This window comes from Cyprinus carpio, chromosome A5, assembly GCF_018340385.1.
Source record: "Cyprinus carpio isolate SPL01 chromosome A5, ASM1834038v1, whole genome shotgun sequence".
In the NCBI taxonomy this organism is placed as follows: Eukaryota; Metazoa; Chordata; class Actinopteri; order Cypriniformes; family Cyprinidae; genus Cyprinus; species Cyprinus carpio.
In genome coordinates, this window is record NC_056576.1 from 16,476,880 (window position 1) to 16,504,184 (window position 27,305).

Consider the following 27,305-nt stretch of genomic DNA (forward strand, 5'->3'; position numbering starts at 1 on the left):
ATGATGTATTTGTTCAGGATGGTTCTGTGTATAATGGTCACACATTAGATTCAGCCAACAGAAACTGACACAAACATGAGCTTGGCAGAGAAATGAACTTTATCCAAATCTGATCTTGTAATGTTAATTTTAGTATTCCAGTCACCTATGACCGTACACCATAGGATCAATAACATTAAATGGAGTTTTGCTCCCTTACTGCTATAAATCTTAATAAAAAATGAAGCTAATAAAGCATCTGCAGCTCAACAGGTGCCTTTGATCTGTACAGCAACAGACTTGCTCTGCTTTAAAGCCCAACCCAAGAAAAGCCAGTGTTTAATTATTCATTCACATCTATTGTGTTTTGGTACAGCTGGAAATAAAAAGGCTGTTGTATAAACACCAAAAGCACCAGTTAAATTGTGCCATGTTGTTTTCAGGTCAATCAAGGACAAAATGACTGGTGTATAAAATTGATGCCTTTGAGAAAACAGGCAATGATACAACATTCAAATAGAGTGATTTCTAAAGGAACTTAAGAAATCAAGACTGCAGAGCTCTGAAAATTACTCAATACATTTCCATTATAGAGTATGTTTAAACTCTCAAGTTTGTTTAATCTGATGTAGATAAAGTTTTAGGCGTGTCACCAGAGTCATTAATTCAGCAGCCCAGGATCACATAAAGGGATTAATCCCATGATGCACTCTTTGTTATTCATGATTAGTCTAATCATTTGCATCGAGTGGTTTGATAGCAGACGCCACAAAGAAGTCCGATTAGCATTGGGTATCTTAAGAGTCTACAAAGTTGCCAGGTAACCAGACATGAAAGTCAAGCACACTGTAATATATGATAGTTACACAAATGTTACTTCTTACCATACATCAACTTCGCTCACACAGAGAAAGGCACAGTCCAACTTTTTTTATAGTCATTTAAGGAAACTTTTTAGTAGTGTTTTTGTTTTTATAAAATCCTGATGCTAATAGGGCAGTTCCTGTGCAAAGAACCACATTTATAAAACAAGACTAGAGGATTTTCATTGGCTTTATTTAAAAAAAAAAAAAATACACCATTCACATATGCTTCTTTTCCTCTTTTTATATCATGTGCTGTATTACAAAAACACTACAAACCACAGAAAGATTAACAGACATCCGACCTGTTGCAGAAATATGAGGTTAGCGTGACACTTCTCAAGATTCGCAAGCTTCTGCTTTGAGGCACAGAATGTACATTTTTATGTAGAATGTAGAGTTAACTTGAATGATGTTCAGAAGGAAATACACAGGCATCAAATATATAATGATTAAAAACTTAAATAACAGCCAAGCAGTACTTATATATATAAATATTAAAAACACAAATACCAAGAAAAAAATGAACACGTACAAATCAACAGTGCCAAGTTATGCATTTGAAATTGGATTATGAATTACTGAGTGTTCGATTTCTGATTTTGTAAATAATACTACAGCTGGATGATCTTGAAAATATTTAATCTCAAATTTCTTTTTCAGCTGTTATGGCCATAATGTGTCCAGAGAAATTGTTTGGTGTCACTGTTTATTGGAGTCAGTGCCAGCTCACGCTTCGGATACATATGTGAGTAATTCACAACACATGGCAAACATGTAAAGTAAAATGAAGTAAAAATGTTAAAACATGAAATCTTTGTTTTGTTTTGATGTTGTAGAAGAGAAAAATAAGGTTTCACAAACACTTGGCACAATGAGAGCACTATAACACTGCAGTGGCAACACAAAGGCCCTTAAATGCAGGAAATGGTCTCATCCTGTGGTAGCTGCTGAGTCTTCTGGAGAATTTCCAAAAATCAGCAGCTCAGTTCAGAGTGGAGGCAAAACCACAAGTGATGAGTGCTTGCTTATGTATCAATTGCTTTTCAAATTAAGAAAAGTACTCTCTTCGATTTTCAAATAGGTCGTTTTTCAAAAAAGTCAGCAATACAAATGCACTTTTTCCTATTTGGGCAGCTGGTACCAAAATAAATTACTTTCTCTTGTACAATTTAATTTATCAAGTGTTGATATACTGAAACCTATGAAAATATTATTTGGTTATTTCCCAGACAGCAACATAGTGTTGGCCCCATTTGCAGGGCTGATGGGATACCAGAGGATGTGCCGCAGATCAACCTGTGGTGAGATCATTGTGAAGACACTCCAAAGTCTCAGCAATTTCATCCAGCTCGTCTTGAAGCTCTGTGAAAGAGGGTCTTCGGAAAGCCTCTATCTGCATGAGAAACAACGAAAGTCAGTGGTAACACGTTACTTCCTTTTCCAAAGGGTTTGTTAGTTTTTAGGCATAACTGACAGAGGAAATGTGTGTCCATTTCATATACACAAAAGGTAACAAGGTCACTTACCAGACAGCAGCTGGCTGCCAGCTCCAAAAGACGCTGAGGACACTCACTGACCATTTTCCTGAATGCTGACACATCCAGGCCATAGTCCTGCAACACCCACAACAATAAATGCATACAGGGACTGTATATGCTCATTAGTTTCTGATACCGCATGTTATATTTTCTGGCATTTCAAAAGCGTCGATAATTCTATTTATATTCACCTGTGTTCTTGGAAGGATTTCTGGGTCTGCTGGGACCCTAGCCAGAATTTCACACAAAACAATTCCAAAAGAGAACACATCCACCTAGCGTTACATAAAGCAAAATCAGTAGGTGAGAACTAGAAAATGCTTTAGAACATCACGTTCATAAGACCACAATCGCGTTCATAATAGTCGTTACCTTGCGGTCATATGGCTCTCCGCGCAGCATCTCAGGGGCCATCCAGAAAGCAGAGCCCACAAGTGAAAGCTTTCTGTCCTTTGCAGGAAGTTCAACCACCTCTCGAGCCAAACCAAAATCAGTGACCAGAGCTTCTCTGCCTCTCGCTGTCACCCTTATTAGACAGTTCTTTGGGAGACAAAAACATGTTTAGATGCAAAATAAGAATTTTTAAGTTTCTGTGCTCTATTACTATTAGTTAAGTCCCAGTATAATATGGTAAAATACAGTAAAAACAGTAATATTGTGAAATATTATTACAGCCATTACTCCAGTCTCCATTACTCTTTTTAACAATTTAATGCATGCATGATGAAAAAAAAGACCTCAAACCTTTAAACAGTACTGTTCATGTAGCTTTATTTTCACTAATAAATAATTGCAGGTTATGAATTAATCTTAACTTCCTTTTTAAATAATGAGGTCGCATATTTTATTAAAATATATCAGATATAGACATTAAAACAACATTAAATATGACATTTTCACACAAGCATCTCGAGTTTCAGAATTATTTTAAGTGAATGTACTTTTCTTCACTACCAAAAGGGGGAGGCATAAACTAGCAAAAAGTTTTTAAACTTATTACAATCTCCTACAAAAACTATTGCATACCGTTTTCGAAATCTGAATGCATTGTCTAGAACCAAATAACACCTCCATATGGCAGACAATTACATTAGAGTTTCTAAATAAACAAACCACTAAAGTTTGAAGCTGTGCTGACTGACTTATTTGTGGAATTTTTGTGTGAAAGTAAACTGTGGAAATTAGCTCAATGGCATCTAAATGCAATACAGATAAATACAACTGATACATACAAGCATAAATAAGATACATGATTGCCTTTTTGTGGTTTAGTATCTGTAGCATGTTTGTAATGTGCTTTCTGAGACAATGTGCCTGGCGGATGAAGCAGAACTCCCCGGCTCAAATGAAAGACGTTTCTCATCTCCCTGTCCTCTGTTTAATGAATTATTCAGCTGACCCTGTATAAATAAGATACATGATTGCCTTTTTGTGGTTTAGTATCTGTAGCATGTTTGTAATGTGCTTTCTGAGACAATGTGCCTGGCGGATGAAGCAGAACTCCCAGGCTCAAATGAAAGACGTTTCTCATCATCCCTGTCTCTGTTTAATGAATTATTCAGCTGACCCTGTATAAATAAGATACATGATTGCCTTTTTGTGGTTTAGTATCTGTAGCATGTTTGTAATGTGCTTTCTGAGACAATGTGCCTGGCGGATGAAGCAGAACTCCCAGGCTCAAATGAAAGACGTTTCTCATCATCCCTGTCTCTGTTTAATGAATTATTCAGCTGACCCTGTACCTCGCCAAAGGGTTTGAACCGCCTACAATTCCTCTCCTCCATCTCTATCAACCCAGGGGTACCAGTATGCAATGTTATACCTCGCTTTCAGGTTGAATGGTCTCTAGTGATGATGTGTCATGGCTATAAACAGTTTAAAGCAAAATTATTGAGAGCGTAATAAAAATGGTCTGTTATTTTAGAAGAAAGGCAAATGAGAAGACAGTGAGGCTGACCAGAGTAGGGGGAATCCAGGTCCAACCGAGACGTTACATAAGACCAGTGGGACTCTTGGAGCAAAAAGTGCTGATGGATACAATAGTAAGTTGAGTTCAGTCTGGATTGAATTAGAAACCTCAGCTAAGCCTCCATCCCAAAAACTGACCTATGATTATAGGACTAAGAAAACTCTAAGCACAGCCCTGAGCCTAGAAAGCTCCAAATTTAGACCAGTAACTCATGCACATGCCAAGTGTTGCAACACCCTCTGGCTGTGCAACTAATGGGTGGGTTAGAGAAAAAAAAAAAGCACTGAGGTTGTTTGATTCAATGTGAGGGGAGAAAAAAATCATTGGGGAAAACTATGCATACAATTATAATAATTTATTTCTGGCAATTATATCTGATTATTATACTATATTATATTAATTAAAGTTAACTAAAAAAAAGAAAAATAGAAAAAAAACTTTTTTACTTCAGCTACATGCCAATGCACCATTTCTCAATTTAATTTAGTTTAACCTAATGTACTAAAATGACTATGTAAATAGATAATATAAAAACTAATATTTTTATTAAAATTTAATTATTTTTTTCCATTAATTTAATTAAATATTAAAATTAAAATAACTGCTGTTGAAAAACCATAATGAAATATATATAAATATTTTTTACAGATTTTAGAATGTTGATTTCAGATACATAAACATACATCAAATATTTGAATCATATTGTAGAAGATCTTAGATCTTGTGGTTCTGTGACACTTCAGCGTATGATCCCTTTAACACCCTCTAAATTAATGTTCCAAATATTAGTACTTAAAACTCTCAACTTTAATAGCTTCTATTTTCTGACACAACTTCCCACATTCATACCAACTTCTATGTTAAATGCTAACTTGCAGCACAGTGGAAACCAATCGATGGTCCCACTAACCGATGTGCTTGACGTCATGGTTGTGTAAATCGTGTGGCTGGCATTTTTGTTTGCTCATTGTTTATATCTGAATGGCTGACAAATAGGCAGTGGCACAGAGACAAGGCCTGGCTAAAAACGAAAAGGGGGGTATAGGATCTGCAAGCCTATACACTGTTTGTGCATTTTGCATTTTCAAATGAGATGGGAAGGGTTGGGGAGAGAGTGTATGTAAAAGACAGAGAAAGATAGAGTGGAAGAGTATATTACCATCACAATGGACTGGCCTTGTTGCCTCGCCCCTCACCCCAGGTTTGGTGAGCACTTGTGTGAATCCTGGCAACCAATGACATTCTCACACAAGCATCTATGTCTGTATTTCTCAGGGGAGAATTCCACATAAAGACTAGACAACCATTGTCTAATATCTGATGATTGCTCAGAGGAACTGTATATAAACCCTTTTACACTGCACTTCTCGAAGCGTTACTCAGTTAGTCACAAAAGACGAATGTGACTGAGAGTCCTGCTGTACCTTAGAGTTCAGATCTCTGTGGTAGATGTTCTTGTAGTGGAGGTAAATCATCCCTCTGGTGATGTCAGAGGCCAGGTCTACTTTCTCCCTCCAGCATAGAGGCACATCCTTCCTGGCCAACAGCTCCTCTAAACATCCTCCACTAACATACTGTCCAGACAAACACAGTCCATGAGAGAAAGAAACAAACAAACATACACCTTCACTTTTATTGTTATTGTTAGGTGCAGGATCGCCCTGGGGCAAATGAAATTAAATAAAAACACTTTACAATATGGACCCATTAGTAAATGCCTAGATAAGATACAATGAGCAATATACAGGTCCTTCTCAAAAAATTAGCATATTGTGAAAAAGTTCATTATTTTCCATAATGTAATGATAAAAATTAAACTTTCATATATTTTAGATTCATTGCACACCAACTGAAATATTTCAGGTCTTTTATTGTTTTAATACTGATGATTTTGGCATACAGCTCATGAAAACCCAAAATTCCTATCTCAAAAATTAGCATATCATGAAAAGGTTCTCTAAACGAGCTATTAACCTAATCATCTGAATCAACTAATTAACTCTAAACACCTGCAAAAGATTCCTGAGGCTTTTAAAAACTCCCAGCCTGGTTCATTACTCAAAACCGCAATCATGGGTAAGACTGCCGACCTGACTGCTGTCCAGAAGGCCATCATTGACACCCTCAAGCGAGAGGGTAAGACACAGAAAGAAATTTCTGAACGAATAGGCTGTTCCCAGAGTGCTGTATCAAGGCACCTCAGTGGGAAGTCTGTGGGAAGGAAAAAGTGTGGCAAAAAACGCTGCACAACGAGAAGAGGTGACCGGACCCTGAGGAAGATTGTGGAGAAGGACCGATTCCAGACCTTGGGGGACCTGCGGAAGCAGTGGACTGAGTCTGGAGTAGAAAGCATCCAGAGCCACCGTGCACAGGCGTGTGCTTTTGAACCAGAAACAGCGGCAGAAGCGCCTGACCTGGGCTACAGAGAAGCAGCACTGGACTGTTGCTCAGTGGTCCAAAGCACTTTTTTTTCGGATGAAAGCAAATTTTGCATGTCATTCGGAAAACAAGGTGCCAGAGTCTGGAGGAAGACTGGGGAGAAGGAAATGCCAAAATGCCTGAAGTCCAGTGTCAAGTACCCACAGTCAGTGATGGTCTGGGGTGCCATGTCAGCTGCTGGTGTTGGTCCACTGTGTTTTATCAAGGGCAGGGTCAATGCAGCTAGCTATCAGGAGATTTTGGAGCACTTCATGCTTCCATCTGCTGAAAAGCTTTATGGAGATGAAGATTTAGTTTTTCAGCACGACCTGGCACCTGCTCACAGTGCCAAAACCACTGGTAAATGGTTTACTGACCATGGTATTGCTGTGCTCAATTGGCCTGCCAACTCTCCTGACCTGAACCCCATAGAGAATCTGTGGGATATTGTGAAGAGAAAGTTGAGAGACGCAAGACCCAATACTCTGGATGAGCTTAAGGCCGCTATCGAAGCATCCTGGGCCTCCATAACACCTCAGCAGTGCCACAGGCTGATTGCCTCCATGCCACGCCGCATTGAAGCAGTCATTTCTGCAAAAGGATTCCCGACCAAGTATTGAGTGCATAACTGAACATAATTATTTGAAGGTTGACTTTTTTTGTATTAAAAACACTTTTCTTTTATTGGTCGGATGAAATATGCTAATTTTTTGAGATAGGAATTTTGGGGTTTTCATGAGCTGTATGCCAAAATCATCAGTATTAAAACAATAAAAAGACCTGAAATATTTCAGTTGGTGTGCAATGAATCTAAAATATATGAAAGTTTAATTTTTATAATTACATTATGGAAAATAATGAACTTTTTCACAATATGCTAATTTTTTGAGAAGGACCTGTATAATATAGCATTTTTATTAATCTTTGTTAAGGATACAGAAAATATAATTGTTAATTTTAGTTCACAATGCATTAACTAATGTTAACTTTTGATTTTAATAATGAGTTAGCAAATGCTGAAATGAACATTGGCTAATATTAATAAATGCTGAAGAATTATTATTTATGGTCAGTTCATGTTAACTAATGTTAACAAATGAAAACTTATTGTAAAGTGTTATTTTTATATATATATATATATATATATATATATATATATATATATATATATATATATATATATATATATATATATTATATACTGTTGTATATACATGAGCATACAGTATGTTTCAATATCTTTCATTTAATTTAATATATCTATATAAAATACGAAAATGTAATTATTTATTGGTAGTAAATTTTTTATCTTTTGCAAAACATAAAATATTAAAATTTTCTGACATTTATAAAACATCTTAAATGAAAAGCAGAAAAATCCTTATTGTTGATCCCATGAAATGTAATATGACATTTTTAAAATCTAATTGTACAATATTACAATCTAATGCATAAAATACTCAAAAAATAAAAATAAAAATAAAATCAAATAAAATAATAATAATTTTTTTTATGGTTTTTTTGTTGTTGATGTTTTGTTGTTTTTTTTTTTAGTTGATGTAATTAATTATTGTTTTTATAATAATAAATCCCAAAAATTTTAATTGCAGAAAAACAACTTTTGATTTTGAGGCGGAGGGAATCTTACCTCCAGAATTGGGTACAATTTGTCCTCTTTGACACAAATACCCAGATACCTGGAAAAAGAGATGTGGGAGGTTATGAGCTGTTCCCTAAATCTGCTTTGTCAAGTAGGTTCAGTCTAAATACAGTCCAAAGCCCCTGTCATTTGATAAATGCACAACAACTGAACAGAAATTGAAAGTTGTGTAAATTTGATGTTCAGATGATGTTCAGGCTTTCACTTGTTTAACTAACATTTTTTAACTAACATAATATTAGAGGACCATGAAGTAGTGAAGCAGTGAATGTGTGTAAACGTAACAGGTCACTGTATTATTGTGACCCCATGTAGTTTCTGTCACATTCAGCAGTTCTGTTCAAGGGTTAACATGAGTATCAGCTGTAATGGGGTGATGACAGCTGGCAGAAACTGGAAAGTTGTGATAAATTAACACTGCACAGGCAGTTTTGAATATGACTTTGTCCTTCCATAACACACTGGAAAGAAGCCATTCTGAGATTGCTTAGACAAACACATGTCATAGTGCAAGATAAACAGCAGTATAAGAGCTCTGTGCTGGACAGGGCTTAGTGTGACTTATAACCTGTAACAGTCTTGTCAGGAGCCATCCAAATCTAGTATGTATATCTCTACAGGCATTTGGAAACACACACTACTCATTCTTCATTATTACTGTTTGGAAATTACCAAAAAACAAACAAAAAAAAATTATCTTATATTTTATCTTCTTCAAAGTAGCCTCTATTACAGCACTGTGCACTCCAGGTATTCACTTAACCAGCTTCATGAGGTGCATCCTGGGATACATTTTAAACACTATCAGACAATTCTGTGATCAAATTACTAATATCAATGAACAACAACAACGAGTTTTGTAGAGAAACAAACTAATTGCAAACCTTAAAAGAAAATGATTTTAGGTTAAAAGGTTTTCAGGATAACAGATTCAGTCTGATGTGTCCAAACTTTTGACTGGTAGTGTAAAGACAGAATATACATATAAGCCTTCATGAGAATGGAATGTGTAAAGAGGCCTGAACATCTATTAGGCATTTAGATAAGGGAGTTTGAATACCTATTAAATAATAAAAATATATGACAAATAAACAATAAAAATAATAAATAAAAACAAAAGTTAAATGAGTTACAGTATATGACAAGTTATTATGTAGCATTAATGAGTGAGTTACCTCACTATGTTGGGGTGTGAGAGTTTCTGCAGAAGGCTGATTTCTCGTACAATGCTGTCCTGATCAACATCATTCTTATAGATCTTTACTACCATCACCTTCCGTGTTGTATTGTGGATTACCTGAAAAAAAAAAATCCAATAAAATGACAAAAAAAAAAAAAAAAAAAAAGACCAGAGAAGAAGCGAATGAATCCTAAAGTGGTTTTAAAACATTCCTTTCTCTCTCTAAGGTGCAATCAAATAAAAAACCCTTCCATGTTGATACACAGGAAGGGACATAACTGCTGAGATGATTGAGCTGCAATCATCGGTTATGTAATTTACACAGCAGGGACTCACCAGGAGTACATTAATGAGTATACTGTCCTATGGCACAAGGGCCACCTCAATTGGGCTTAGCTGTACAATATGTTCTAATTAGTAGGACTACAATACTGCACTGTATGAGTGCCATGAATATATCAGACACACACCACACACCACACACCACACACCAGGAGGCCTTCTACAGAACAATAGGATGATGAAAAAGCCATTTCCATTTAGACAATTTATCACACTGCTTCATTTTTTTCTATATGGTAGATTTTACTATTAAACTTTCATGATATAATTATGCAAAAAATATTATTAAATAAAATATTTTATTGTGAAAGTAACAAAATAAAATCAATATACACATACAGTGCCTTGTGAATGTATTCATACCCCTTCATTTTTTTCATGTTTTGTTTTGTTGCTGCCTTATGTTAAACTGCTTTAAATTAGTTTTTCCCCACAACAATCTACACTCCATACACCATAATGGTAAAGCAAAAAAAAAAAAAACAGGTTTTTAACATCTTTGCAAATTTATTAAAAATAAAAAATAAAATAATTCCATTGCATAAGTATTCATACCCTTATCTTGGACAGTTTAAATTTAGCTCAGGAGCATTCATTTTGCTTGTAGATGTTACTGCACTCCATGTGAAGTTAACCTGTGGCAAATTCAATTGAATGGGTATGATTTGGGACGGCACACACATCTTAATAAAAGGTCTAACAGCTGATAATGCATATCAAAGCAAAAATCAAGCACTGAGGTCAAAAGAACTGCCTGTAGAGCTCAGAAACAGGTTTGCTTCAAGCCACACATCTGTGGTAGAGTTCAGAAAAAAAAATTCTGCTTCATTGAAGGGTCACAGAAGCATGTAGTCTCTGTTACCCTTAATGGAAGAAGTTTGAAACAACCAGGTCTCTTCCCAGAGCTGGCCTCCTGGCCAAACTGATCAAATGATGGAGTAGGGCTTTGGTTAGTGTGGTGAACAAGAACCTGATAGTCACTCTAGTTGAGCTCCATGATCATATGTGGAGATAGGAGAAACCTACAGAAGTACAAACATCACTGCAACACTCCACCGATCTGGGCTTTATGGCGGTGTGGCCAAACTTGAGCCTCTCTTTAGTTAAGACACATGAAAACACGCTTGGAATTTACAAAAAAGCACCTAAAGTACACTCAGACTCTGAGAAACAAGACTATCTGGTCTGATGAACCTCAGCTCTAAGCATCTTGTCTGAAGGAAACCAGCTCTGCTCATCACCTGCACAGTACCATCCCAAAAGTAAAGTGTGCTGGTAGCAGCATCATGGTGTGGGGCTGTTTTTCAGTGGCAGGGACTGAGGGACTCTTCAGAGTAGAAGGAACGCTCAGTGTGGCAAAATATAGATAAAGCCTTAATGAAAACCCAGTCCTGAGCATTCAGAAGCTCAGACTGGGCAGAAGGTTCATCTTCCAATGGGACAGCGACCCTAAGCACACGGTAAGAGTGGCTTATAGACAACTATGTGAATGTCCTCGAGTGGCCCAGCCAGAGCCTGGCCTTGAATCCAATCAAATATTTCTGGAGAAACCTGAAAATGTGCATCTGCCCCCATCCAAACTGACAGAGCTTGAGAGGTGAAGAGATGAGGAGAAGAATGGAAGATAATTGCCAAATCCTGATGAGCAAAGCTTGCCACATCAAACAAAAATACTTGAGACTGTAAAGGTGCTTCAGCTAAACATTTAGTTAAGGGTATAAATACTTATGCAATGCACTTATTTCAGTTTTTAATTCTTAATAAATTTACGAAGTTTTGACAATTCTGTTTTTGCTTTGTCAGTATGGTGTATGGAGTGTAGATTGATGTGGAAAAAAAGTAATTTAAAGAAGTTAATCATAAGACAGTAACATAATAAAATGTGAAAAAAAACGAAGGGGTATGAATACTTCCGCAAGGCACTGTATGAAGTCAACATTTTACTCTGCTTTATTTGTTGTGAGAACATTTTCCAACAACCAATGTGTTAAAGCACCAAGGAGAAAAATCTGTCAAAATTTCTTAGCACTTACTGTACATATATTATTAACTGCATATTTAGACATTATCACTTACAGATTCAAGTCATCAGATTCAAGATATTTTAAGTGTTACCTTGTAAACTTTTGAGAAGAAGCCACTGCCAATCAGCTCATGTGTGAAATTCTCCCAGAATTCTAGCTTGCGGACGGCTGTGCGTAGCCTCTGCCAGCGGTCCACATGGCAGTATGTATCAGAAGACTCTGTATACAGCGTCGGGCTGGTGGGCTCAGACGAAACGTCCACCTCACACATCTTGGAGATCTCTGCTGAGAAACAAACACACAAAGAGTTGAGAAAAACACCAAAGCTTTCCACAAGAAGTGTTTAAAACAATTCAGAGTTAGAATATGATGTTAAAAAGTTACAGAAATGACAGAACCAAACTTTAATAATCATTTAAATAAAAATTTTTGTAAAATCAATCATAAAATATTTATCAAGCACAAAGCTTTAAACATTAGTAGCTGGTTTCTGAAGGAAGCAGTGTTTATAGAATGAAGCGAAGCTCACAAGTACTCAATTAGCTCAATGAGTAGGAAGGCTCTCGTCTGCCACGGCGGGGAATAAAAGTGGCAGAATAAGGACGTTTTAAAATAGTCGTGGACAGCATGCAGGTGAAAAATCTGACTGTTCTTGATCCAAACACAAATGAGACATCAACAACTTACAAACAATTAAAGACTGAGACTGCAATTTTTACTGTTGGGATTGACTCATTGAGATATACTGTACAGACATTTAAAAGGGTAGTTCACAAAGAAATGTAAATTATGCCAACATTTACTCGCCTTCTTGTCATTTCAAAACACCGTTTCCCATGGGACAGGAAAATAAATATTTTGAAGAATGTTCAGACTGATCTTTTCCATAGACTGAAAGTTTACACTGACCACAGACAAAAGGGATTTTATATATATATATATATATATATATATATATATATATATATATATATATATATATATATATATAATTATTTTTATATTAACAGCCTATTGCAATCGGTAGCACTGCAAAGGACTCCTCTGTCAAGCTCCTGAAGTTTGTAGATCACTCCACACTCCCCCTACTCACCATCATGAAAAGCACTGTAGCAACAGTGGAGTTATTCAGGTTCCTGGGTACACCATCTCTCAGGACCTGAAGTGGGAGTTTCACATAGACTGAGGCCCAGCAGAGGCTGTACTTCCTTCACCAGCTGAGGAGGTTCAACATGCCACAGAAGCTGCTGATACAGTTCTACTCTGCAGTCACTGAATCAGTCCTCTTCACTTCTATAACTGTCTGGTTCAGCTCAGCTATCAAATCAGACCTTAGAAGATTGCAGCAGATAGTCCTGACTGCTGAGTGAATCACTGGTACAACCCGGTTCACAGTGGTAACCAAGGATAACGCTACATTGCTGCTGTTGCATAAGTGCCACCTACTGTTAAAGTGCATTTGCGCTTTCATTCAGCTCGTCTGCTGGTTTTGTTTCGTTCAGATGTTTTTATGTAGTACATTCAGTTTCACAAAGCTAAAGTCAGCCTTTTCTGTTTTTGCTTCAGATTTCAAAATTAAAGTATGCAATCTAATTTAAATCAAAAACTGCTCTTGCTGCATCTTTGTTTGGATCGTGATCAAAATGGAGTGTTTGCCTCTAATTTGAAATGAAAAGAGCACAGGCAAAGATTTTGTTTATATGAAGAGATTTTTTTTACATAAGTATTATTTATTTATTTGATTTGATTTGAAATTTGTTTTAAAATTTCAATTTAGTTTTGTTATGTGACGTATTTCAATTTCACAAAGAAAGGTGCACCATTTTGTCTGAGAAATAATAAATGGACACCTTTTCATTTATACTTTATTTTAAATCTCTGAAAAAAATCATATTGTGAAATCAGTATTGTGAATCGCATTGCATCGTGAGTTTATTGAATTGTTACATCCCTACAATATACACTACCATTTACAAGTTTGGGGTTTTAAAAACATAGCCTAAATACATTTATTTACCAAGACAGCAATAAATTGATCAAAAGTAAAGACATTTATAATGTTTAATGTAAACATTTCTAAATGCCCTTCTTTTGAACTCTCTATTCATCAAAGAATCCTGAAAAATATTGTAAATTTCACCAAAAATATTAAGAAACAACACTGATTATAAAAAGATGTTTCCTGAACACCAAAACAGCATAAGGTATTAGAATGAATTCTGAAGGATCATATGACATTTTAAAATATATAAAAAATGTTATTTTAAATATAATAATATTTCACAATATTACTGATTTTACTGCATTTTGATCAAATAAATAAAAAAGCCTTGATGAGCACAGGAGACGTCTTTCAAAAACATTTAAAAATCTTACCAACCACAAACATTTGAACAGCAGTGTACTTGTGTATATGCTGGGCATCTGAAATCTAAACCCACACAGGATATTTGCAACATGTAAGAAACATTGTCACACAATACTGTGGTTTTCTTGTGAGGCTGAGCAGTAGGTTGAAAAACTGAACAAATTCAGCCTCTGGAAAAAAAAAAAAAAAACCTGACCATACAGCATAACTCTATTAGTTATTAACTTTATGTGATGTGTGTCATCACTGTGTAATATCTAATAATCCACAATCTATTGTCAGTTTACACTTTGTGTAAGTAGATTCAGGAGTCTCTAGGCCTGTGTTTGCAACTTAATGCATCAGTTTTTCCATGTTGGGGAGACACTGAGAATAAAGCAGGGCGTTGAAGTCAATTGGGACTGTCATCACAGGCCAAAGATGCTACCGGGGAACAGCACGGAGCGGGACGCTTACACAACCCACCATCACTTAAGCAGGAATCATCTAGCAGTATTCATCATGGGTGGAGCGCACACGTCTTTGTGTTTCCAGCAGCAGACGCACAATCGCAGCCCTTTCAGTTTTACAACCTCACTAAAAAGCAAAATGCTTAGAGTGCAATCCTGACAGGACTCTGTTTCACTCAAAGTCTTTTTCATCTAGTGTTTTCTGTATTTATTTCTAGAACGATAAATAAAAGATTATACGAGGAATCTCCAAAAGTTAAAATTCATTTATTGAACATTTTCGAGCATGCTTCCAGAGTAACAACTTTCAAAATAACATTTGACCTCCACTGAAGCTTAAGTACATGATATATTTTGAAAACAATAATAATAAATAATAAAAACAGAACTTTGGCAAAATTATGCACCATCCTACAACATGCTGATTTACGAGAAGAAGAAAAAACCATGCTGGCGTTGACGTCTCAACTAAAGATCAAGCATGCAAGCTGATTTAGTTTTAGACAAAACTACAAGTTAACCCTGCAGTGTTATAAATCACCAATGAAAGAGGACCTGCCACTTACTCTCAGAGGAAACATCTACCTGACATCTGGCACTGTAGAGGAGACTCAGGATTTGTGAAATATGCAGGTCAAAGGAAGACAGTGACTTTAAGTTTACACAGTGCACAGCACGTCAGAGGATGCCATCATGAAGCTACAACCCGACTTCACATGTACACGAGAGGAAACCAACCCTCAACTTTTACAGGAAGACTGACACATCAGTATGCAGAACTAATAAGTTAGAGGGATCATATGATGCGATTTCAAGTTTGGATTGTTACAAGCTGTTTATGAATAGATAAGAGACCTAAAGTTGCAAAGACTAAAATCTCAAACCCAAAGAGATATTCTTTAGAAAAGTTAAGACTTGTCCACGCTCTCCTAAAACGTCACTGTGTGGGAAGATTTGCATAACGCCGCCCAAATGTTCATTCAAAGAGAGAAGGCGTAACTTTTATTCTTGCTGTTGCCGCCGGAGCCATGTTGTGTTAGAGACGCTGTTTCATTGTGAAAGCGAAACTACTTTGTTTGGTCTTCCAAAAGAGGACACAACTAGAAGAACTAATCAGTGGTTAAGTTGTATTTACAACACTGTTCCAAAACAGTTCAACACAAATATTCAGATGTGTGCCGCACATTTTATGGAGGACTGTTTCCTGATCTGCTGGCTGTTCTGACTTACAGTCTGTAAGTATGTTTACATATTTAAAGGATTTGCCACTGATGATTCAAACGCGAGTTTTGAGCAGTGTAGAGTAGAGCTTGTTGTTTTTCGTTTCTCCAATCACAAATGCAGACATGGTTTTATGTTTATGCGGCGCGATGCAATGCAACTCGTAAAAAGATAGTACAAATCGTTATAATCTGTAATTATATCTCCACTGGATGCAACAGATGGCTCGTTTACAATGGATTTTATTGGTTTTTCCTTGTTGCGCAGGTGTTCTGACCGAGACACGCATCACAGTATGGCAAGGGGCGTAACATTGCCGTCACACACTTGAGGCATTCGGCCAATCACAATGCACCGGACAGCTGGCCAATCAGAGCACACCTCACTTTTCAGACCGATGAGCTTTGTAAAAAAGTGTTTCAGAAAGGCGGGGCATAGAGGAGAAACAGTAATGTACAGTGTGTGAAAAATAATGTGTTTTTTGAAACTTAAACCACATAAACATTTTATTACACCAAATTAACAAAACGTTACTTTTTAGCAACATCACATGACCCCTTTAAGTAGAAGATATATATTACTCTGAAATGCTATAGATCATTTTTAATTAATAAAAAATTCTCTCTCATAAAACTTTAAACCAAATAAAATTCAGTTTTATTTTCTGTCTAGTAAATTATCTACAAAACCACTGCTTCAGATCAAGCACAAATATGAGAATTTTTTTGATCTAAAATGTATGATAATGCAGCAGGCATAAGCATGGAGTTTTATTTGCCTAATGACTCTCCTCTGCAAGGGTCACAGATCTGCTCTTTGCATCAGGTAAACACTCCATAGTTGATGTGACTCACTGACTACGCTGTGAATATCATCAGTTTGCGATAACGACCAATCAGCCTGCGCCATCTAGAGTTTCATGACAGAACTGTTTTTAGTTGCTAAGACATTTTTAATTTTCAACTAAAGTTTTCTTCCTTTTATTTTAATATAAAAGAACAAAGAATGAGACGGTGATAGAATGAGGCCAGCACATAGATGAGATGGTGATCATCACATGTTCAAGTCATGAAATTCACACCACTCACACTATGAGCATCTACGCACGAGATGCATTTGTTGTTGTTTTTTTGCATTCTTTTTATCCTCTGTATCACGACAAGTCCTCTCTCTCTCTCCGCACATGGTTTCTCATGTGGCTGCTGGGATTGGTGTGAACTGCAGGGGCAGAAGCTGTAGTCTGCTCCGAACTGGATCTGTCAGAGAAGAGAGAGCTTTGGCATCGCTCCAGAGATCTCCCCCTCACATTCTCTCCCACTCTCTTTCTCTACACAAAACAACATTCAGCACAGTGTCATACCACACATCAAAATGTCATAAGTCTTGCTGAAGTCTCTTTTTTCCATCCCTTGCTTGTCTATCCTTACAGTTCCTGCACATCCAAACACAGCATTTTAAATTTATCAAATTCACATGCGTGCATGCACAAACTCAATTTTTTTTAAGCAATTTAGCTGTGATGGCTAGTTGTAATGAGTTTGTTAAGACTGGAGCCCACCTGTCTGGGAAAAATCGATCAAAGGAACAGCAGGAGAAATCTAGTTTCTTAACAATGACACTGCAGAGACTGCTTTGTCGCAATGATTTGCTGCCTAATAGGCTGCAATTGCAAACAGTGGCAGTATAACTGTGATCCAGTGAAATGTATATCTGTTGAGCTCAGATGTCAGAGATATTTCATGTCAAAGCAAAAGCATGGAAAGGCTCAGCTTCAGTGCAAGTAAAAATAGACATGATGCGGGAAGAATGATTGTACTTCTTTGCAAAACAGACACTAAAAATATACCAAAATTACAAGAGAAGATATCAGATATTTTGAATCCTTATAATTAGATACAGTATATTTAAAAGCACTGTAATATTATATATACACTATTGTTCAACAGTTTGGAGTTTTTTTTTTCATAAGTCTCTTATGCTCATTAAGTATACATTTATTTGATCAAAAACAGCAAAACTTGGAAATATTATTACAATTTAAGACAGCTGTTTTCTATTTATTTATATTTTTTTTTGTATGTTTTTTTTTTATGTGAGATGTGTTTTTTGAGTATATTTTTCTAGAGTATCATGTTATATTTTAGATATGTCTCATATGCTGACCTGGTGCTCAAGAAATTATTATTATTATTAATTATTTTTATTATTAATGTTGAAAACAGCTGTGCTGATTAATATTTTTGAGGAAACCATTATACTTTTTTTTCCTAAGGATTCTTTGATAAATAGAAAGTTCAAAAGTAAAGGTATTTATCTGTCGCAATTTAATGCACCCATGCTAAATAAAAGTATAATTTTGTTAAAAAAATGACTGATCCCAAACATTTGAACAACAATGTGTGTGTAATTGCTGCTGTAGCATTTTAAAATCAACCACTGCATATCCGGTTGTAATCGAGCACCGCTTTTATTTTATCAGAAGGAAACAGCCACTAATCAGATATTTCTTATGCCATGCATGCAACTGGACTCCAAGCACATCTCAAGGTTTGATCAACATAAACATCAGGCACTTCCTGAAATCATCACAACTTCTAAGGTTTTCTTCTTTCTTTTTTAAATCCACCCTCAACTTTGACTTTTGACTAATGGCATTACATTTTCGTGTTTCACAAGTCTGTGCTCAACAAGCATCAACATCTATGATGCACTTGTGAAATAGTACAAAGACAAATAAGACAATATATGTGGAAAAAGTAAGTACTTTTGAGGCTATTATTTTTAGAAAGTCCTGTGCGGTTTTATATGAGAGATACAGGACTGGGCAGGGTCTTTTGGAAGGAGATGGAGGGAGGAAAGCTATGTTTTCCTGTCTCACACCAAAGGGCAGGGAGGATTTCAGCTACGTCAACACGAGGACAGACTGAACGACATACACCCTCATGAACAAAAAATAGTGGACTAATACCCATCAAGAGGAAAGAGAACAGAATACCAGAAACAATAATCATATTTTAACTATGGACTCTGTATGGAACAGACTAAAAACTACTTTAAATTTCCAAATTTTTATAGATGGAAACACACAACGACCTTGTCTGAGACAACATCAAAACACTAAATAGGTATAGATAATAAGACCGAGCAAATCACTAGATGATCTATGTACTTCCATTCTCCATGCTTCTCTTCATGACATGCTCGATGTGAATCCACTAACTTATTCCCAGCCATACTGAGTCTTAATGGTCTAAAACCTCTCTGATGAGCCAGACATCTCTTGTTCAAATCTAATATCACCTAATGCTTTAAGCAGAGCAAAGTAACACAGAAAACATGTTCTTCATTACACATGCAGGTGTATAGCAGCATGTCTTTATGGAAAACTAGCTGTTTCATGTAGTCGCAAAACATTGATTAATTCCTAAGCATTACTTACTGCACTGGTTAAATAAGTTATTCATGTGCATGTTGAGGTGGGTGGAGAGGCGGTCCGCCAGAGCTCACAACACAGACAAGCTGGGATGAGCCTATATGACAGAAGCTATGAGGAAACAGGACACACATAGAAGCAAATCGACAAACACTTAAAGACAGCACACTGAACCGACATGACATTTTAAATGCAACACAAACTCTGATAAAGTGTAAAAATGGCATGCACACTGAGAGAGAGAGAGAGAGAGAGAGAGAGAGAGAGAGAGAGAGAGAGAGAGAGAGAGAGAGAGCTCTTTAAACATTAAATTCGCACGTGTAATTTACAACTACTTCAGACAAACAAACACAAAAGTATTAGAAAATAATCAAGATTCATAAAAACCTAGCACCCTATAATAAATAAATAAATAAATAAATAAATCAACCGCTTACTCACAGCAGAAAGCACCCCGGCGTCTTCGTCTTCACCTCTGCTGCTGATTGATTTGCTCAGCGATCAAATAAAATTGACTACAAACCTGTTTTATACAGTCTATTCTACAAACCCCCAAACAAGTTCTAGTCGGAGACAAACCGGTGGCATCGCTTCTAGCGCGCTTCTTGGAAAGACCATTCACTAAACCTCACAAACCTCACATATAACGAACCCGCCCTCCTTCAGACTGACACCTTCTCGGTAGTATTTAAAACGGTCAAGCCTAGATAAGAAATACATGTTTAATGGGCTAGTGTGTAGTGTGCAGTGGGAGCCAGTTGCCATGACGTCATAATAGTTACGTTCAGCCCCGCCCACCTGTAGGTCCATGGTTGCAAGCGGCGGTGCTTCAAAAGCAGTGAGCTGCTCACTAGATACTATTGCTCAGGTAGGGATTTTGATTCAGTGACTCGATTCTTTTGAATCTTTGACCAAATAGATTCGTTTAGTGGCCATTTGCGTGTATACAACTTTAAGAGATTATAGAAAGTTTAAGCATCAGAAGCGTTTCTCTATTGTAAGATAATATTCCTCTTGTAAGATAATATACCATACATTTAAAATTTTCAAAGTCTTTATAATTGAAATTGGTCACCAGTCATTGTTTAAATATTCATAATTCTTTCTCTTAAGTGTTTTGTTCGTTAAATAAATTAATAAATAAACAATGGCCCAAGTATTTAAAGAAGGAGATGGCTGAAGTGCCGCGAGTCGTTTAGATTTGCTCAGTGATTCGTTCAAAAGAAGAGATCGACGAATATGAATCAGTTGAATTCGTTTACTCAAAAGGTTCGTTCAAAAATACAGATTTTGTGCACGAACGAAGCACCTCTAGGGAAACACGCCTATATGTTGCTAATCATGCTGTGTAGCTAACTGCAACTTTGCAGTTTTACCAATCACACAATATCATAACAGCAATAAACATATAATCCAACGGTTATCATCCAATATAATTAAACAGCTGGAATTTACTTTGCCATGGTGTGTTAGATGCTTTATTTATGATGTTTGAGCAGCGTGGATTTCCAGGCACAACTGCACCACAGGCTGTAAGTGCAAAAGAAACGATGACAGTGCTAATCATTTCTGCTTCATTATACAAACAAGCTCTCAAATAGTTATGTGCTCTGAGCGGTAAATTTACTGGCCATGACTATACAGCAAGTAGTTGGGTTGTAAATAGATAAATATTAACCGTTTCATCTTTCAGTAAATATTTTCTTACCAGAACATAACCTAAATAATCACCCAGAGCGCTACGGTTTCCCCACTCGCTATTTTTAGGGAAACTGCGCCCTCTTCTGTTTAAATCACGCGCCAGCATCTGAAAATGTCAAATAGAGGAAACAAATATTTTTTCATCAAAAACTTCAGTACAGAAAGAAGAGAGCCTAATGCTCAATCATGCTTCGGTCAAACAGTGCAGTCTGGTTAATAAAATAAATTGCTGATATATGACTTCTAAATTGAAATTAGTTACAAAAGGACACATAAAATAGATAATCTTCCTTTTAAACATTGAAAACAGACTAAAGAGATTATTTAGGCTATATTATAATGGATCACACTATAAAGAAAAGTCTTGAAAATAGCACAGCATTATCTTTTCTTGAGGACTCCAATCCACCCTCCTCAGGTATTATAAGTGACCCCCTTCATCCATTTTAAAGTGTTTTTATTTTTTTGCCATCCTCCAGAAGGCAGAATAGTAAAAACACAATGAAATGTAGGCAAGGGATCACTTATAATACCTTAGGAGGGAGTGTTGCAATCCTCAAAAAGAGGAGATACTGCTGTGCTATTTTCAGAATTATTATTTTTCTTACAGCATTAAAAAAAAAAAGTTTGTTATCTAAGGAAGTGTTTTACATAATATTATCCATTTCCACATGACCTATTTATAAACCTTCCCTCCCGTTGTGTATGTTGATTTTTTGCCTTATATTTAATTATAATTTTCTACATACCACACCTCCTCGACAGCTGTCTATTCCCTCTTTTGTGTAAGTGTTCTTGGCCCTTTCAGTGAAACAATATTCTGTTCTCCTCCCATATGTTAAAGTGCAGAATTTCAATGATGTGAACTTTATTAAAGGAATAGCGAGTACTAGCAACTACTACACATATGTTTAATTTAGAAGATTCAAGGTACTTCAAATACAATTTAGATGTTTCCATCATATAAAGGTATCAACATGTAAAATACGACTTCTTAAAGTCATGCCAAATGCGGACAAGATTCTGTGGGTTAAACCCATTCACTATAATGCGCTTTGCAAAAGTGCACCTTTCATACTTAAGTCTGCGCACCTCAAAAAGATTACCAAGTCCCAGAAATGTTGTTGCATACATTGGTTTTACACCCAGGATGTGCAGGCACAGCCCCACATAGACATCTTCGAGTGGAATTGGTCGCACAAATCTAGAGGCCCATGAAATTTTTCTGGCCAGGTCAGTAGAAAAGACATATGCAGCACCAGACACGTATGGAGGATACCAGGTGTCTGGGTAAAGATCCTCTGAGATATACCATTTGTTGAAGGTGTCCCTGTGAGGAACAGCATCTGAGATGACTGATCCACAGATGTAATCTTTCCTGGAGGACTCGCCCTGGTCAAGCAGGTAGTCCACCAGGTAACGTACATTGAGAAATATATCTGCATCGATCTTCATGGCATACCAAGCACCCTGGCAGTAAGTGGCGATCCAGTTCATAATCATCATCGTCTTGATTGTGAGATTATGGTAGCTGTCCACAAAGTCCATTTGAATGATGTCCCCAAATTCCTTGCTCTCCCTCTCCAGGTGCTCCTGCAGTACTGGGTCACTTTGTGCGGGCTGACCAATGACAAACAAATGCAAAACGGTCACACGAGGACTCAAGCCATCTTGACCCCATGTCCTTCTAATAGCAGTCCTCGCCTCTGTGTCTTTGAGTGTCACTGGGATCATAAGAACCAGGAAAGGACTCTTCTTCTCACACAGTTCTGGTTGGTTCAGAATGAACCTATATGTTGATGGTGAGATCACGTCATAGAGCTCTTTGGGTGTTGGTGTCTTCTTTGGAAGTGGCGTTCTGTTAAAAACGAGGACAGCTACAAATGTTATTAACCCAGCTACAGCAAAGCACGTTAAAAGTTTATATCGCCATCGTTTCCCCATATTTAAGCAAAATAAACTGCATCACTAGCGTGAGGAAAAGTTACAAAACTTGAATGTCATTTTCGCTGGCGTATTGCCTAGATGCACGCGTTTGTTTAGCAAAAGTACCCAACCCTTCTTGATAGGTCTTGAAACGCCCGCATAAGGTTGTTTATTGTAAACCAACTGCTGGCCCACTTTTAAAATAAAGTAATTTCCATTTTCTATCGAACAGAAATCGACATACGCATGAGATATTCCAGCTGAGCTATAAAGGTTAATTATCATAAACGTTTACAACGGGGGAGTGTTTTATTCGGAGTTGCCAGATAATTATGGGAAATGCTTCTTCTTCTTGTTTAATGGCGAATAACTCCTTATGAGCATTATATGGGACATTCAAAAGCGAATGAGTGATTTAATAAATGAGAGAGGAGAGACATTTGCTTGACTTTAGTTTCACGATTAAGTACTTTAGTTTCTTAGTTTAAAATGATAAAGAAACCGGTACAAATAAAAGCAAATCTCCAAATCTTCTCCACCCATGTAAGCGCATTTTTATCGCGCAATCTGGCAACAAAAATGTTACGTCACTGTTGCGTTTCAATTGTAGACCGCCACAGCCGTGACGTTATTTCCAAACATTTTCGGAGGTCATGAAACACGCACATTAAAATGAAAATAAAATAAATTCAGAGACATTCATTATTCATTCATTATCCCATCCGTGAAAAAAACAAACAAACAAACAACAACAACAACAACAACAACAAAAAAACAGTAGTTCTACCTCTCCGCTGTTATGGCTACCGTGGTCTAGGATTGGTACAGTGACAAAAGGTCTCGAACTCAATAAATGGGTCATCGCAATTTGCTTTGCATAACTGAAAAACCGCAGCAGCAGTTTGTTTGTGTGCACTTAGGAAATGGCTGTTTTGGATACATGTGAAAAGTTGTAAGTTTTACATTTGGCTCGTTTCGAGTCTCCAAATAAGCACACTACACAAACGTGATTTATTAAACAAAATCTGTTTAATTGTAAGAGGGGTTACAAAGAAACATCTGTTGTACACCCATTTAATAAACAAACAAACAAACAAAAATATTCAAATACCAAAACGAGACATAATTTACACAGGTATTGTATAGGGGTCAGTGGTTTAGTCGATATAGGGGGCGAACACGAAGACTTATTCTGTATATTAATTCTTTTTTTATTTTTTTTTAATTTTTTTTTTTAAACAGAACTTTCATATGAGGCTATGTTTACAATAATTCCAATAACCTCACCATTACTTTTCTTTCATGAATCTTATACAAGCTCATAACTGGTGTACACAGTATCACTTAAACCAAAGATTGAACATAGATCCTGCCTTGACTTTTGTTTAATTTAAATCTTTTAGAGGATAACAATCAACAAGATTCTTATGCTCTGTGACTGAATGCCAATATAGTTATAGGGTAAAGGAAACACAACGAAAGGTGCATACAAATGAACACTTAACAGTACTGTAAAGGTACTAGAAACAGTTCCAGAAACATGCCACTGGACTTCAGAACTGATGAATGCATGAGTTGTGGGAGAGAGAAATCAGAGCATGGGTACTTAGATTTGTCACAGACAGACTAGAAAAAGATGACAAAAATCTCTGAGCCTCCCCACTAGATATTCTTTATGCATTCATGCATTTTAAATGCTGAGTTTTTATTATGTACCATTAAACCTCTCACCCTAATTGAGAAGTTAAAGGATAAAGTATTCTTGAGGCTAATTCTCAGCCTAGGGAAGAGGCTCTAATGCAAAACTACCACACACAAACATTCAACTCTCCACTGTAATTGTATAAGATATACAGAAAGAATAATATTGTTATTTTTTAACCGGAAAGCACCAAGCCAAACTCAAAATCTTCCCTCCATCGGCATTGTATTATATATATGTTACTGGAGTTTCTGTCTTTGGTGTGCTTATGTTGTACAGGCACAATGTGTAATGTTAAAAACTTCACTATGAGTTTACTGTCAGATTGACGTGCACAGAAGTGGTACACACACAACTGTGTATGGGCTGTATAGCTTTGAATGGGGGTCTGAGGGTGGGGGGCATTTTTTGTACTTCCATGAATAGGAGAGTGTAAAGAGCAGGCTGGGCTCCTGGCAGTGGCTTTGGTAGATGAAGGGGATGAGATGATGCAGGAGAAACAAGGGGCGAATGGTCAGCAGAGGAGTGTTGGTTGGTTCAAGCCAGAGTGCACTGGTTTACGATCGCTTTCTCCTTCCCTCAAAATTCCTGAAGTTGGCGGGCCTGATCTTCATCTCTGCAAACTCAATGGAATGCTCATGACCCTTCCAGTGGAACCAGTTTACACCCTGGAGATAAAACAATTTTAAATCTAAATCTGTGACTACTGTGTTTTTTTAGACAAGTAATAAAGCACATACAAAATTTGTACCTTGCTATGACTGTTGTCTCCATATCGGCCCATTATATTCACTCGATGACAGTTTTTATACCAGAAAGCTCCCTTATAAGACAGAGCACAGTTGGTGACAGCTATATCGTGGTCATTATCGTAGGTTGAAAATGGGCGGCCATGGTGATACGTCATTGAGTCACCTTTAAAAGAGCATTACAAAATTATTACAAAATCAGTCAGATTTTAAAACTAGCAATGATCAGTTTACTTTTGAGCACAATATAATATATAATACATACATGTATTATACACTACTGTTCAAAAGTTTGGACTCAGTAAGATGATATATGATATATATATATTTTTTTATTCAGCAAGGGCACATTAAATAAATAATAAAAAATGTATTTCAAACAAAAACTGTTAATCTGAACCTCCTATTTATCAAGGGATCCTGAAAAAATAAATAATAAAAAATGTATTTTATTTTTAAGGGGATCATGTGTTATATTTTAATGATTTCTCGTGTTATGTTGTAATGGTTTTTGAAGACTGGGGTTTTGGATTTTAAGAATATATTACATTTTGAAATATATTCACATAGAATACAGTTATTGTAAATTTTAATAATATTTCACAAAATTGTTTTTGTTGTTGTCTTTAATGTATTTTTTTTTTTAATCAAACAATTTTACAAAATGCATACATACATTTTTGTGTGATATATTTGTTGTACTATTGTTAAGTTTGGGTTTTGTAAAATAGTTTGATTTAAAAAAAAATATATATATATATATATTTATATATATATGACTATATATAAAACAAGTGTGTGTGTGTGTGTGTGCATGTGCATGTATATATATATATATATATATATATATATATATATATATATATATATATATATATATAGTGTACATACATACAGAGATGGGCATAAACACATGAAAATGTATTTAAAATAAAATACAGTATTTTGTATTTTGAAAATACTCAAAATACATGTGCATTTGGCCATCCAATGTAGGCATCCCTATAGGCTGAAATCTATCTGGACCTATTCTAAATGCAAAAATAAATAAATAAATAAATAAAAACATTTAGAGAGAAGTGCGCAGTCAGCAGGTTTGCGGTGTAGAGGCTGGTGAAAGTATAAACAAGGCTTCAACTGCACAAACTGCTTCCACTACGAGAGAAAGTGGCAGCTGTGTAGTGTGTAGTGTGTAGTGACTTGCCGCTTCCTGTGTGAAAGGGCCTTTAAGCCAATAGTATAGGCCTACTTGTCGCCATTCCACTCTGTCTCAGAGCGTGCACAGAAAAACCGCTTGACATGCTAGTGTGAACTTGAATTTCCTTTCGCTGCATACTGCACTTATAATAAGTGTTATTGCATAAAGCACATCACACTCTTTTACTCAACCATTTGTCCATTCTTCTTTTTCACTCTAACATTTTCCCACTAAAATCTGCACATACTGTATACATTTGCTTACACCAATAGGCCTTTTTCTATGTAAACGATTTAGAAAAAGTTAAATCAATTAACACTTGATTGAACTATTCACACTTAATATCATCGCCTCAGTATGAATTGTCATACCTAGAAATAGTTTGATTTAATGATTTTATAAAATTTGACAAGCTAGTTGATAAAAAACAACAACGGATTAACTAACAAAACTGATTGACTAAGGCTATTTTTCCCCTTGTCGGTGCTCTTTTATTCTTTTTATATCTATCTATTATTTTATTCTTTCATGTTAACTGAAGGCAAATCTGAATGATACACTATTTTAACTTTATTTAACAAA

At 36.2% G+C, this 27,305-nt stretch overlaps 3 protein-coding genes across 21 annotated transcripts in view; all 3 read right to left on the minus strand.

Moving 5' to 3' along the window:
* Positions 1-1,014: 1,014 nt before the first annotated feature.
* On the minus strand, positions 1,015-20,208 carry LOC109082849 (dual specificity testis-specific protein kinase 2-like). Of its 12 annotated transcripts, none has more exons than XM_042755436.1 (10): positions 19,889-20,208; positions 19,454-19,544; positions 12,068-12,258; positions 9,606-9,727; positions 8,419-8,467; positions 5,777-5,926; positions 2,756-2,923; positions 2,575-2,658; positions 2,372-2,458; positions 1,015-2,238 (listed from the first exon to the last, which is right to left on the minus strand). In XM_042755436.1, the coding sequence occupies exons 2-10, from the start codon at positions 19,482-19,484 to the stop codon at positions 2,137-2,139; spliced, it is 984 nt and encodes a 327-aa protein (XP_042611370.1). In that variant the 5' UTR covers positions 19,485-19,544; positions 19,889-20,208; the 3' UTR covers positions 1,015-2,136. The 12 variants fall into 12 exon arrangements, with proteins under 12 accessions (XP_042611370.1, XP_042611365.1, XP_042611397.1 ...); XM_042755431.1 differs by having other exon boundaries at positions 12,068-12,261; XM_042755463.1 differs by having other exon boundaries at positions 2,575-2,611; positions 12,068-12,261; positions 19,454-19,558.
* A 1,837-nt stretch (positions 20,209-22,045) lies between these two features.
* Positions 22,046-23,420, minus strand: LOC109082865 (beta-1,3-galactosyltransferase 1-like). 2 transcript variants are annotated; one of them, XM_042755473.1, is made up of 2 exons: positions 23,319-23,420; positions 22,046-23,006 (listed from the first exon to the last, which is right to left on the minus strand). In XM_042755473.1, the coding sequence occupies exons 1-2, from the start codon at positions 23,357-23,359 to the stop codon at positions 22,121-22,123; spliced, it is 927 nt and encodes a 308-aa protein (XP_042611407.1). In that variant the 5' UTR covers positions 23,360-23,420; the 3' UTR covers positions 22,046-22,120. The 2 variants fall into 2 exon arrangements, with proteins under 2 accessions (XP_042611407.1, XP_018953251.1); XM_019097706.2 differs by having other exon boundaries at positions 22,046-23,411.
* Positions 23,421-24,084: 664 nt separating this feature from the next.
* LOC109082848 (tenascin-like) overlaps positions 24,085-27,305 on the minus strand; it is a 69,000-nt gene continuing 65,779 nt past the window's right edge. For all 7 annotated transcript variants that reach the window (XM_042755399.1, XM_042755404.1, XM_042755397.1 and 4 more), the window contains 2 exons: positions 25,528-25,691; positions 24,085-25,444 (listed from right to left, as the gene is read on the minus strand). In XM_042755399.1, coding sequence (XP_042611333.1) covers positions 25,334-25,444; positions 25,528-25,691 — 275 coding nt within the window. In that variant the 3' untranslated portion in view covers positions 24,085-25,333. The remainder of the gene's footprint in view (positions 25,445-25,527; positions 25,692-27,305) is intronic.

Coding starts and splice junctions, on each gene's coding strand:
- LOC109082849 (XM_042755431.1), bottom strand. CDS start 19,484: ATGCACATGAATAACTTATTTAACCAGTGCA. Junction 2,659..2,755: donor GAGAGCCATATGACCGCAAG/GTAACGACTATT, acceptor ATGTAACGCTAG/GTGGATGTGTTCTCTTTTGG. Junction 2,459..2,574: donor AAATCCTTCCAAGAACACAG/GTGAATATAAAT, acceptor TGGGTGTTGCAG/GACTATGGCCTGGATGTGTC.
- LOC109082865 (XM_019097706.2), bottom strand. CDS start 23,092: ATGGGGAAACGATGGCGATATAAACTTTTAACGTGCTTTGCTGTAGCT.